The 14,517-nt window shown below is 36.4% G+C and overlaps 1 protein-coding gene and 1 long non-coding RNA gene across 2 annotated transcripts in view; both read right to left on the bottom strand.

Moving 5' to 3' along the window:
• The window catches only part of LOC139969477 (uncharacterized), a 128,081-nt gene that overhangs the window by 20,395 nt on the left and 93,169 nt on the right, over positions 1–14,517 (bottom strand). The gene's annotated exons all lie outside the window — the stretch shown is intronic.
• LOC139969473 (serine/threonine-protein kinase BRSK2-like) overlaps positions 1–14,517 on the bottom strand; it is a 61,670-nt gene that overhangs the window by 17,185 nt on the left and 29,968 nt on the right. Inside the window, exons 7-11 of the mRNA XM_071974496.1 lie at positions 11,303–11,449; positions 10,079–10,113; positions 9,099–9,156; positions 8,586–8,698; positions 6,768–6,868 (exon numbers count right to left, since the gene is read on the bottom strand). Of these exons, the coding sequence (XP_071830597.1) occupies positions 6,768–6,868; positions 8,586–8,698; positions 9,099–9,156; positions 10,079–10,113; positions 11,303–11,449 (454 nt within the window). The remainder of the gene's footprint in view (positions 1–6,767; positions 6,869–8,585; positions 8,699–9,098; positions 9,157–10,078; positions 10,114–11,302; positions 11,450–14,517) is intronic.

Consider the following 14,517-nt stretch of genomic DNA (forward strand, 5'->3'; position numbering starts at 1 on the left):
TACCTTACTACTAAGAACTGATAAAAGAGGTCGACATTTTGCTGTCCGATGCCTCTCTGTGGAGTTTTTCACTCCTTGGTTTTAGTGGAGCCAAAGTTAAAAGTAATAATAATTTTTGGGAAATTTTATTACCCAAAGTGTGGTTGCAAAAACTGAATGTGGCGTAAGAATATGGTAGATCATTCTGGTTACTTTCAAGCTTTCATGTATTGTCCGTCAAATGTCAGATCATTCCGCGAAAGTGTCCATTAGCTATAGGTTGCATCCAAAAACCTGTCGTTTGTACTGAACGGCAGGTTTATTCCAGTTGGTTAGCTGAGTTATCAGTCCCATCTTTTCGCACCTTAGTTGAGCTGCCTATTTGTCTATTATGCAACTCTTCACACAGCTAATAGCCATATCACTATCAGATCAAGGCAGACATGGCAAGGTGTGAACAAATCAACTCTTCCTAACTAACCAATCTGTTCGCAGAAGAGATAAAGTTTCAGTAAGTTGAGGTCAAGAGAGCTGAATAATGCAACCTGTGGTTAATGGACTAATTCTTGTCATGAAGTTGCTTTAATTAACAAGGTCATTTGCTCGAAAATGAACAGGAAATAATTGCACTCACGCCCTCTGTATTTCTCCTGTATTCTATCAGTCAGATGAACGGACGATTCAAGGTATTTAAAATCGTCTTGTTACTAGTTTTCAATTCCATAACCTTTCACAATGGGAATTTTCACATGATCATGCATATTCATCATCATCTGAATATGCAAATTAAAATTGTCTTGTTACTAGTATTCAATTCCATACCTTTCACACTGGGAATTTTCACATGATCAAGCATATTCATCATCATCTGAATATGCAATGTGTAACATTGGTCACAATAGATTGGTCCAAGCTAGTTGAAATAAAGTTACATGCAGTGACGGAGCGTCCATACAGTCAGAGGGGGGGGATGCCCCCCCTGACGGACTCAAATGGACTGCTGGAGCCCTTTTCAGCTTTTTACCACTTTTTACTTATTCGTGATTATTGACTTTTTATTGCACTCTCAAATACCTATTGAAATTTTTCACATTTTGTCGGTGTAATTTTCTGACAAAATGGCGATAACACCTATTTATTCTTCATTTATCTGCAAATTAGTAAGGCCTGGAAAGGGTCATTTCCGGCAATCTAGGTAGTAACTTTACTCAAAAAATTTCTGTACGCTCCGCGCCAACCGCACCACTTAGATAGTGTCGAAAGCACCCCTACAGACCATTCTCGCCCCCTCTGACCAAAACCCCTAGCTCCGCCACTGGTTACATGAAGCAATACTTTAGTGTGTTGTAAAATTATTAAAAACCAGGAAGATGTTCTCATGCTTGGATGAATAGGAAATGAGGGCGATCTTTGAAAATTTAATTATTTTTGGCATGAAATTCCTTTTGGAAAATTTTAACAAAACCAAGAAACAAAAACAAAACAATAATAAACAAAGACTGTGGAGGCCCATCTGATGTCCATCGCTTGATAATATAAAGAAAATGGTCATATTTAATATAATACAAAAGCAGGGATGTGCCCAGGATTTCATGAGTGCCAGGTATACTGATCGATTTTGAAGGTGCTCAGATGCCAAATGCTGGCACTTGTGCAGATTTTTAAGCACTGATACACAAGTACTAGTTTTGCTAACAATTTACATTTTTTTAGTGAAATATATTACGTACCTGGTAAAAGTTATTAGTTTGTATTCAAAGAGATTTTACAAGGACTGATTGAGAGCCGTAAGTAATGTTTATCACATGTGTAACTGATGCATTATAAGTCTGTATGATTTTGGCATAGGCTAGGCCCAATTTATAGTTTAGTTTAGTAGAAAAAAGGATCAGGAGGGACACTTAAGTCCCCATCAAGGACCCTATAAAGAGAGGGAAAGAACTGAAGACACAAACACTCAGACCCGATTACAATGCTTAAAGTGCTTGTCCAAAGCATTCTTAAACCCCTTGACACTACTTGCAAGTACAACTTTCTCAGGCAAACCATTCCACTCATTCACAACCCTATTAGAAAAAAAGTTATGCCGAATATTAATCCTACTATGCGACTTTTGAAGTTTAAGACAATGACCTCTAGTACAACTACTGTTTGCAGACATGAAAAAGTCGGTAAAGGATAAATTGTCGAAACCATTCACAATCTTGAAAACCTGGAACAAGTCCCCACGTAACCTCCTAAGCTCCAGTGTGGTGAGATTCAACAGTTGTAACCGCCTATAATAAGGAACCCTATTTAAGGAACTAATCATCCTAGTAGCCCTCCTCTGGACCTTTTCAATTCCTTATCCTTAGCAAAATAAGGGTTCCAAGCCTGCACAGCATACTCCAGATGAGGCCTAACCAACTGCTTATAAAGCCTAACTACGATGTCCTCTTTCAGAAAACTGAAGTTCCTCTTGATCATACCTAAAACCCTATTACCTCTTTTAGCAGCTTCAAGACAATGTTTGGAAGGTTGCAGAGACGAGTCAATGTAGATACCTAGGTCTCTTTCAACAGAGACCTCCTGTAACTCCACACCATTTAGATTGTATGTAAACTTTTGGTTACTACTACCAATGTGCATTACCTTACATTTATCAATATTAAAAAGCATTTGCCACCCCTGAGACCAGGAAAAAATCATATCTAAATCCGCTTGAAATTTCTCAGAATCGCTTTTGGAAGAGACCTCAGAATACAATTTGGTGTCATCAGCAAACTTCTTAGCTGTACACAGAATATCTCCGTCGATGTCATTTATATAGGCAACAAACAACAGGGGACCTAATACAGACCCTTGTGGAACCCCACTAGTAACGTTCTGCCAAGAAGAAGCACAGCCATTAATTACCACCCTCTGTTCCCTATTACCAAGCCAATTCCCGATCCAAGACAGTAAATTCCCTATGACACCCATGCTCTTCAGCCTAAGTAAAAGAAGCTGGTGGGGAACTTTATCAAAGGCCTTCTGGAAATCCAGGAACACAACATCTACAGACCTCTGCCTATTTAGTGAGCTTGTTACATCTTCCATAAACTCAAGGATATTAGTGAGACAAGACCTTTTTTGACAAAAGCCATGTTGAGACTCTCTGATCAAAGACTGACTGCTGCAGTGGCGTAGGAAGGTACTTTTGAGTGGGGGGGCTGAAGACTGATGGCCGGCCTGGGGGAGGGGTCTAAGGGGAGGGGGTGTCCCCCTCCCCTTTGGAATTTTTTGCATTTCCAGGTAGCCTCAGATGCAATTTGGTGCAATATAGCACACTTCAACACCCACTCCATTTTGTAAACTTAATTTTGTATTTTCACCAGGCCTTAGATGCAATTTGGTGCTCCAAATGAGATTTGTTTTCTCATTTGGAAATGAAAAAGGGGTTTTCTGACTTGCGAAGCGGGGGGGGGGCGGAATGATACTTCCGCCCCTCCACCTTTTCCACTGGGGGGGCTGGCACCCCCCCAGCCCCCCCGGTTCCTACGCCCTTGGACTGCTGAAGTGACAGACCAAAGACTTTTTAACAATAGACTCCATGACCTTACAAACTACACTAGTGAGACTAACGGGCCTATAATTACAGGGCTTGGTCTTATCACCCTTCTTGAAAATTGGGGTAATATTAGCACATCTCCAGTCCCTAGGAACATAACCTTCATCCATAAATTTACTAAAAATCAACGAGAGTGGAACGCAGAAATGGTGTGCAAAAGTCTTCAACAAATACGGATGGATTGCATCCGGTCCAGAAGCTTTAGAAACATTTAGACGAAGCAGCTCCTTTAAGACAACGTCATCCGAAAATAAGACCGTATCCACTTTAGGCCTATCACTGCCCCCCTGAAAATCTGGAATACTACTCGTATCCTCCCTTGTGAAAACCGACACAAAATAGTCGTTCAAAAGATCTGCAAGATCCTGACTATCAGTAACTATCTTATCAGCCTGTGGTGCCCTAAGAGAAACAATTGCATCTTTAACTTTCTGCTTTGACCTGACATAAGAAAAGAAGGCCTTTGGGTTATCCTTAATTTTTAGGGCAATGCTTTTTTCGAAATTCAATTTAGCATCAGAGACTAAGCATTCTACCTTCAGCTGATGAATTTTAAACTTGGCCAAAAGAGATTCAGATTTAGTCCTCCTAAACAACTTCCACATTCTACGTTTTTTGCCTAATTGCACATCTAACTTTCTTATTCATCCAGTGAGGCATACTGCTTTTACGACGACGATTCTTCCACGGAACATGATTTTCCATAATGACCTTTAATTTATCAGCAAAACAAATCCAAGACTGAGAAGCACTCATATCACTAAACAAATTAATCCAATCTGTACCCTTTAGTAAAGTTTCAATTGCCTCTGTATCTGATCTCGAAAAATCAGGGACTTTTTCCTTGCTAACAGAATTTACGACCTTGCAAACAACATCAAAAGCTAGTATATCATGATCACTAGTTCCAAGTTTTCCTAGACCGGTCAAATCAACAACATTGCTTGGATTAGAACTCAAAACAAGATCCAGGATGTTATCCCCCCTTATGTTCAATATATTGTTAATAGGAATGTCTGGAATTTAGATGAAAATAGTGCTGGGCGGTAAGTTTTAGTGCTGGGCGGGGCCGCCCAGCGTGGGCACATCCCTGCAAAAGTATCTGATTAGGCACACAGATTACGTATTGAGTGTTTGCGATGTGACATGCTAGCATTTGCTGTCATAGCATTTATGTTACCCAGACTAGACCTGTGTAACTATTTATCTGTAATTCACTGTGGGTCTTCTGTGCTTTCAATCTAAAAGTAAAATAATCATATAAATAATAAAAACGTAGGCTAGACCTATGTAAGTATTTATCTGTAATTCACTGTGAGTCTTCTGTGCTTTCAATCTAATAGTATATATTCCCTGGATCTGTCATTTATGTTAAATAGGCTAGACCTATGTAACTATTTATCTGTATTCCCTGTGGGTCTTCTGTGCTTTCAATCTCAAAGTAAAATAATAATATAAATAATAGTTAAATAGAATAGACCTATGTAACTATTTATCTGTAATTCACTGTGGGTCTTCTCTGCGCTTTCAATCTAAAAGTAAAATAATCATATAAATAATAGAAACGTAGGCTAGGCCTATGTAAGTATTTATCTGTAATTCACTGTGAGTCTCCTGTGCTTTCAATCTAATAGTATATATTCCCTGGACCTGTCATTTATGTTAAATAGGCTAGACCTATGTAACTATTTATCTGTATTCCCTGTGGGTCTTCTGTGCTTTCAATCTCAAAGTAAAATAATAATATAAATAATAGTTAAATAGAATAGACCTATGTAACTATTTATCTGTAATTCACTGTAAGTCTTCTGCGCTTTCAATCTAAAAGTAAAATAATCATATAAATAATAGAAACGTAGGCTAGGCCTATGTAAGTATTTATCTGTAATTCACTGTGAGTCTTCTGTGCTTTCAATCTAATAGTATATATTCCCTGGATCTGTCATTTATGTTAAATAGGCTAGACCTATGTAACTATTTATCTGTATTCCCTGTGGGTCTTCTGTGCTTTCAATCTAAAAGTAAAATAATAATATAAATAATAGTTAAATAGAATAGACCTATGTAACTATTTATCTGTAATTCACTGTGGGTCTTCTGTGCTTTCAATCTAATAGTATATATTCCCTGGATCTGTCTAAGCATTTATGTTACCCAGACTAGACCTATGTAACTATTTATCTGTAATTCACTGTGGGTCTTCTCCGCTTTCAATCTAATAGTATATATTCCCTGGATCTGTCTAAGCATTTATGTTAAATAGACTAGACCTATGTAACTATTTATCTGTAATTCCCTGTGAGTCTTCCGTGCTTTCAATCTAATAGTATATATTCCCTGGATCTGTCTAAGCATTTATGTTAAATAGACTAGACCTATGTAACTATTTATCTGTAATTCCCTGTGAGTCTTCCGTGCTTTCAATCTAATAGTATATATTCTCTGGATCTGTCTAAGCATTTATGTTAAATAGGCTAGACCTAGGTAACTATTTATCTGTAATTCACTGTGAGTCTTCTGTGCTTTCAATCTAATAGTATATATTCCCTGGATCTGTCAAAGAATTAATGTTAAATAGGCTAGACCTATGTAACTATTTATCTGTAATTCACTGTGGGTATTCTGCACCTTCAATCTAAAAGTAAAATGATAATATAAATAATAGTTAAATAGGCTAGACCTATGTAACTATGTATCTGTAATTCCCTGTGAGTCTTCTGTACTTTCAATCTAATAGTATATATTCCCTGGATCTGCCATAGCCTTTATGTTAACTAGGCTAGACCTATGTAACTATTTATCTGTAATTCCCTGTGGGTCTTCTGTGCTTTCAATCTAATAGTATATATTCCCTGGATCTGTCATAGCCTTTATGTTAACTAGGCTAGACCTATGTAACTATTTATCTGTAATTCCCTGTGGGTCTTCTGTGCTTTCAATCTAATAGTATATATTCCCTGGATCTGTCATAGCACTTATGTTAAATAGGCTAGAATGATCTACCTAATTTCTGAAAGATTTGCCTGAATTTGACTTGGTCCTGAGTTCCAACAATTCCTCATGCGGGTCTCTGTCTTTTATGTAGCTACATTGATAGCCTTACAGAGATCTATCATAGCTAGGATGTCAAGTTAACTAAGGCTTTATATTTATATAGCTAGTAATTGCATCACTTATTTTACTACAGGTCTTTATTTACCTGAATCTGACCTTGCCCTAAGGTCCAAGTCATCCTCAGTACTTGGTCTTCTATGTTTCCTGTCCAACAGAAGTGCATATATGACCTTTTCTGTATTGTGGCTGTAGTAAAATCAGAAGAGACATTGAATAAGGTTTAGACTTGAACTATAACAGGGATGAGCCTGGGGTAAAAAAAAAATCACTGAACTTTGCAAAAAGTGCGGTATAGGCTCCAGTTTGCATATTCTACAGTGTGTTAGGATAATAGTTTTTGTCCTCAAGGTAGAAAAGAAATCAAGGATATTCCGCGAATTCGCGGAAACTCATGCCTGCTATAATGTCTGACACACAGTATGTCTTCACGAGTCATACAAAGCACATGTATGTTTAAATTAAGACGATGACAACGGCACTCAGACAATTTTAAATATCAAAGCAACAGTTCTTGTTAATATGGCTCTGTAACTTTTTTCTTCAATATCCTATTTCCTACTAGATTGCCATAGAATTTCATTCAATCTCGTACAATTGTAATGTTACTTGGTGAAATAGACTGGAAGAAATCTGATCAATTGTAACAATCCTAAAAGTGTGTTTAAAAAAAACAGTTTCGTCTTGACTTCTTTGACAAGAAACTAAAGCTGTTAAAGGTGCCTTAATTTAATTGATTCTATTTTTATAAGCATCCTTTGAATACGATTTCTCACATCACAATAAATTATTCGCATTTTCACTAAAACTTGTTAATTGTAATACTATATTTTATACCCAGAGAATACCCCAAAAGACAAAACAATGCTCAACTTTATGTCAAAGATGTGAACATAGCAGCCATTTTCTTAGTAGTTATTTACACTTTTTCTTCTACATTTTCAATAACCACTTATAGGTCTTCTTTGCCACTAATTTAGTGAATTGTTGTTTGTCTTCACAAATGGAATCAAGTACTTTATAAGAATGAAATTAAAAGAATTAATATCCCCCCCCCCCCAAAAAAAAAGGGGGAGAATTAAAGATTAACAAGTTAAACAAGAGAGACACAAAAACAGACATACCGACAGAAAAAAACAACAACAAATGAATAAAGAAAGAAACAGATTAAGAATTCAAAGAATAAATTAAAACAATTAATATCCCCCCAAAAATGGAGAATTAAAGAGCAACAAATTAAACAAGAGAGACAAAGGCAGACAAACAGACAGAAAAAACAACAACAAATGAATAAAGAAAGAAACAGATTAAGAATAATAAGAATAAATTAAAAGACTTAATACGCCCCCCCCCCCCCCAATAAAGGGAGAATTAACAAGCAACAAATTCAACAAGAGAGAAAAGGGCAGACATACAGATAGACAGACAGACAGAGACAAAAGAAATGACGAGAGCGACAGAGGCGGAGCATCCATACAGTCAGAGGGGGCGGATGCCCCCCCCCCCTGCCAGACTCAAATGGACTGCTGGCGCCCTTTTCAGCTTTTTACCACTTTTTACTTATTCGTGATAATTTACTTTTTTATTGCGCTTTCAAATTATACCTATTGACATTTGTCACATTTTGTTAGTGTAATTTTCTGACAAAATGGCGATGACACCTATTTATTCTTCATTTATCTGCAAATTAGCAAGGCGCGGAAAGGGTCATTTCCTGCGATCTAAGGAGTATCTTTATTCAAAAAATGTTCTGTATGCTCCATGCCAACCTGTGGTGGCACTTTGCTTAGATAGTGTCGAAAGCGCCCCTACAGACCAATATCGCCCCCCCTGACCAATACCCATAGCTCCGCCACCAAAGAGCGATAAAAAGAAATTAATGAAAGGGACTACAGAGTCGACTTACTGGGGACTGAGAAGATTGGCTAATAGTCTATCCTTGTCCTTAAAGCAGCCTAACGATCCCATACTGGCTAGAACGTCCGGATCGATATCCTCTTCACCTAATAAAACTGGAACCTGGCCAAAGAAGGAGAAAAGATCTAAGATGGAGAAATTAATAGGTCTAGTAAGCTAGAAAAAAAGGAAAAAACCATAGTCAGCATATGTAGAGGAATTTTATTGCTGATGCCATAATTGGAAACTTATTTTAAAGGTTACATAATCTTTGTATCCATAAATAATGGCAGGAATTGACAGGTCTGGTATGTATGCATTTACTCACCCTTAACATTTTTATTTCTGATGTTGACAAATTGTTCAGAACAGAATTCAGCATTTTTGGCAATCTTTTGTATCTTCACAGCTAAGAGAAGAATTACATAGAAGTACATAGTCCATAAATACACCAGTCTCTCCCTTAATTATCCTCCTACCTCCTCCCCCAACCCCCCCCCCCCTCACTCAAAGTTTAACTTACCTTTAATGGCTGAATATTTCGAGATATTAGTTCCTCCTGATTTTCATTTCTTGAGCCTCTGTAAAGTAAAGGTAAAAAAAACATTTTCATAAATTATAAGTTGTCTACTAACAGTGACTGGATAACCTGCTATAGTACCAATGAGACTGGTACAATTTAGCTACTTAGATCTGCTGTGATCATCAAAAAGCAGCAATAAGCTAACCGTATATTTTGTACTCTTGTAGTTCATATTGTCGGAGAGGTTACCCTGCAATTGCCACCAAGTTTAATACTTTTAATACTTTCAATTTAATACTTTCAATTAATACTTAATTTAATTTAAAATAATACTTTTAATTAATTTATACTTTTTTTAATAATACTTTTAATTAATTTTTTTTAATAATACTTTAATTAATTTAATTTAATTTAATACTTAACTTAATTTAAAACTTAATTTAATACTTTCAATTAATACTTTCAATTTTAGGGAGCAGGCCAGCACATTTGTAAGGCTAAACACAGGTAATATCACAGGAGTGTTACAGTGTAGAGGTGAAAGATGACGGCGATTGGAAGCAATAAAATCTATCAAAATTATTATTATCTTTTTTTTAATTGGAGATTATCAAGATGTATGGTCAGCTAAATTAATAGAACAAAGGTTTGAATGATCAGTGAGAATCCGACGGTCCTTCAAATCTTGAAAGAAAATTCCAGATCAATAAAGCAAACTCTAAAATGAGCTACCACTGTTAGTTGGATTGCCACCTGATGTGAAGTGTAGGTTGCCAGCAATTATTCTAGCTTTCTACATATGCAAAGTGCAAATTGGTTACTTAGCTTTATACTAACCATAGCAGCCATTCAAAATATGAGAAAGTGTATTTATCTTGCAAAAAGTCCTGTTCAAGGCTGTAAATGTTGTTATATTTATTACACAAAATGAGAAACATTTTTAACCTTGTTAGCTGATGGAGGAAAATATTTTTACTTACACAAGATACCATGGGTGCCTTTTTATTTGTGATATCTGTCATAGAAAGATAAAAAAAAGAAGAAAATTGATGCGATGAAAGAAAGATCATAATAATGTGTTAATATCTCAACATAAACCCAAAAAATATAGAAATAGCTAAACAATAACAAATAGAACTGTGAAATTTATGATATAAATAACCAAAACATGCAAATATGAAACAAAAATCCCTAGGGTTGATACGCAGTTTGCTAAACATATTTTGTGACTTTTTCTCTTCATTTTTTTTCTTCTACAGAAAGTGATCTTTATGGCGACATGCCCACCACTGTAAAATGTCATTTTCTCTTTATCTTGTTCCTTTTGTTGTAGAATCTGTGGATTTGTGAAATAATTCAACTAAACTTGTGAATTACATATCTAAACTCCATATCAAATTTTCCAGGATTCAAAGTTATTTGTATTTTCAGTCGCTTTTTCTCCAGGCTTTCATGCACTTGCAAAGCAATATAATTAAAGACTACCCTTAAAAAAAATATATAAAAAGAAAATTGGAAAATTGTTTCATAATTCAATGGAATCATTTATTCCTCACAGGTATCATTTTTTTTTAATTGAACAAACGTTAATTAATAGCATCGTCATTTTAACAATGCGACTGTTATTGTAAGGGAAGGAAGGATGTTTCAAACTGGATGTCATCTGCTACCATCAACCAATGAATAAGTTTGACCTACAGTATGTTGTCATCAATCATCAAAGGTCATAACCTAATGCTACCACTGTGGCTGCATAACACTAAATCTGACATTAACACCAAGCAGGGATGTGCTCACACTGGGCGGCACCGGGTGGCTGCGCCCAGCAGTTCTGAATGCACAAACAGTATTTTAAACATTTCCGCCCGACACTTTTTTGATGAAAATTTAATAAATTTTACCATAACCAAAATCTGGGAGAGTACATGGCACAGAATAGCAAAAAATAGCACCAACTAAGCATACTTCATGTGCAAAATTTGTCAGTGGGGAAGGGGGTACCCCACCCATGAGATCCCTCACCCAGGGTGTGGATCACACTACCGCACAATCTGCCCGGCACTCAAATTTTCCTGAGCACATCCCTGACCAAGGATATATAAACATCAGACTCCATGCGGTTCACACTGTCAATTTAAGTTTTACAACCAGCCGACAGTATAAAGAGACCCTCCCCCCTCCCCGCCATCTGGGATTAAACTTACTGCAAGTCTTTTTTCTGTGTTGACCTCCACCATTCCTCTCAGCAGATTCTGACAGTCTGGGGGCACAAAGTGAGGAATGTGAAATACTCCCTTCTTGACTTTCTCTAGTAGATTCCTGAGGTTGTCGTCATCGAAGGGGAGTGCACCCTGTCGCGAGAGGGACGAAAGAGGAACGTCAAATTATTTCAAATTTCTGTCTGCCTAGCTCTCAAGAGAGGATTGCAAGATTAACAATCAAACAATTGACAATAATTGTCATTTATAGTGAAATAATTGAAGAATACGGTTCCCATCAAAAATAGTCCAAAATGGTTCACTTCAATAATTAATTTGATCAGTAACCTTCCCAAGCTAGGTTAATGACCAGATAATACCATATCTGGTACAATTGCAGAATATTAGAGAAAACCAGAGAAATAAGATATAACTCATAATTGACAAATAAGGAGTGATGTTTTAGAAAATATATTGGAATTATCGGTCCCCCTGGGACCTTCATCAGCAATTACTTTGCAGTCGAATGAAAAGTACAAAATGTAACACAATGAAAGTATGATGCTAGAAGGTCCCAGGGGGAGCAAAAATTCCAGTATATTTTCTAAAACATTACTCCTTATTTGTCAATTATGGATCATATCTTATTTCTCTGGTTTTCTCTAATATTTTCTTTTGTCGTAAACATGGATTTTACTTTGACTTCTAAATTTGTGCCCGGATGACAAAAAAAAAAAAAAAAAATAGTGTAACTGAAATAAGATGAAAAAAAATCATAAAATTACACTACATTAAATTATTCTCAGTAATAAGTGACTTAATTTGTGTTTTCATGCCTCAGTTCTGCATTGATCTCATAAATAATTAACTTAAGTTCATCCACAAAGAACAAGATGTTGGCTATAACAGTGGCTAAAAATTAACTCCAGACTGTTACTTAAATTACTATATGCAACATGTATGCTTTGATAAAAGAGAACACTTTGCTTGCATTGCAAGTCCTTTCGTTAACCACCCTTTGACCTCTGATATTCAAGACTATATTCACAGGGTGTACAACTAAAGCATTTTTCATTCAGGTGAGACTTTTATTGTGTTTCACGCAATTGCCTACAGCATAAATTGGTCAATTTTTAGAAAGTGTTTGAGAGTGACTGTGTTTGCTTTCCATTGTGATATTAATATGAAACACGGTGCCATTCTTTGGTAAACTGCTGGGACTGCTGCAGTGCTCAGACCTCCAATACAAACACAATGAAAGGAGAGACATTTGATGTGAACTAGCTGGCACTTGTGTGAAAATTACTGACAGCAACAATATGTAGCACTGTACTACATACAGTCAATTTAAAGGGTGTGGAGACTAGCGCAACAAGAAACGACTAATGCCGGTTATCTGACCTAGTTTCGAATGAGGTGTAACAGAAGTGTTAGACACCACCATCGATCCAGAAAATACACACACAGCTTAAAACTACCGTCTGTAATTAGACCCTAGTGTACATTCAGTACATACAGCTGCGGTCGATACCCACAGCACAGTATACAAACGATACAGCGATGGACATCTCAGGTCCAGCTAGAAGATAACAAGGTATCACGTTCATTACTGTACTGTCTGCATTTTGTAGTCACTTGCAAGCAACAGAAAGTTTACTTTTTCAGATGGCTGCATGCGGTTTGGGGCAAGTCTTCAATGCCTTTAGCTATCTGGTTTCAGCAAACGTTTAAATTTTCAAACTTGCATCATTGCATGACTCATAACACGTATACGGACTGTTTACTGTATGACTAAAATGATAAAATGGTGATAACTTTAACTTACTATCAAACTAAACATTCCCCAAAAACTACCTTCTGTAATTTTTTATTTATCCCACAAGAATTGGAATAAATATGATAGTAGCTTACAGTAAACCATGAAAATTTAGGCTTGGAATCTAGTTTATTTCATGAACAATGAAACATTTCAAAATCTACCAGGTGGGGAATAACTGGGAAGGTGGGAACTTGGGGGGTATGGTTTCATGAGAAGGAGAGGTTTTGACCAGAAGTAAACCGGTTGTAGAGGGCATACAGTGCTAAAAAGGCTATCATTTCACTCTAGGCACGGTAGAGCTAAAGTGCTAAGGTTGTGAGGAGACAGGTAAGCTTGTCGTTCATTAATTTAACAGAGATGTAACAGAGATGCAAGTTGGTATTTATAATAATAATAATAAATGAGACTTATATAGCGCCAATCAGTAAACAAAAGTTACTGCTCAAAGCGCTTTACAAAGAAAGTAGATTAATTTACAAAAGAACAAGTGAAAAAATGGGTCTTAAGTAGACTTTTGAAAGTAGAAAGTTTATAGCAAGTTCGAATGTGATCTGGTAACTTGTTCCAGAGATAAGACCCAGAGTATTGGAAGCTTCTGTAACCATAGTTCTTCAATCGTGGTTTTGGAACAGTTAAATACTGTTCCAAAACCATGAATTTAACTGTCTAACAGCAGCTATACAATAGACAAAATGCCCTGTGTATACAGTATATATACACAAATATTAACTCCTGACTTAGAATGCATGGTAATAACAAATAAGGCAATCAAGTGTTGACCTTTATCAACTTTAAAGCACGTAAGGGAGGGGGGGGGGTGAACAATGAATGTGGGAAATCAACATATCACATCCTCTTTTAAAATTTATTTTTGGAGTTTCGGCCTTCATTTATCTCCTAAATGGGTCACCAAATCCTTTTGATGGAAGTATTTTACTTCAACGCAGAACCTCTTCACTGACGGAGTTGTTAAAGGTCTTGTTAAAGGTCTTACTGACGACTTCAATATACAAATTGCTATTTTTATTCGGTTCTATTCTACTATATAGTGAGGTCTTTTCCTATGCAAAAATAACAGCATACTTCAAAGTAAAAAATGAACTGCTTTAATTAGAGAATGAGAAAGTAATAATCAATGGTAATATTTTCACGGTGGGGAAGAATAAATTGGTAAATTGCAGTAAGTGTCAAATTGTTGTCCATTGATAAAGACCTTGATATGATATGATACAATGTCAGGGGCTCTCTTAGTGTTCTCAATTCAAATAACAACACACAGGCTTCCCTATTTGGGAGCAAAATAATATGTTACTGTTTCTCTGTAACAGAGAAGCACTTTGTGCTCCCAGCATACCATAAATGAGTACAAGTCTGCGGTTGAATTGGATAACATTAAATTGCA

Source organism: Apostichopus japonicus, chromosome 7, assembly GCF_037975245.1.
Source record: "Apostichopus japonicus isolate 1M-3 chromosome 7, ASM3797524v1, whole genome shotgun sequence".
Classification (NCBI taxonomy): Eukaryota; Metazoa; Echinodermata; class Holothuroidea; order Aspidochirotida; family Stichopodidae; genus Apostichopus; species Apostichopus japonicus.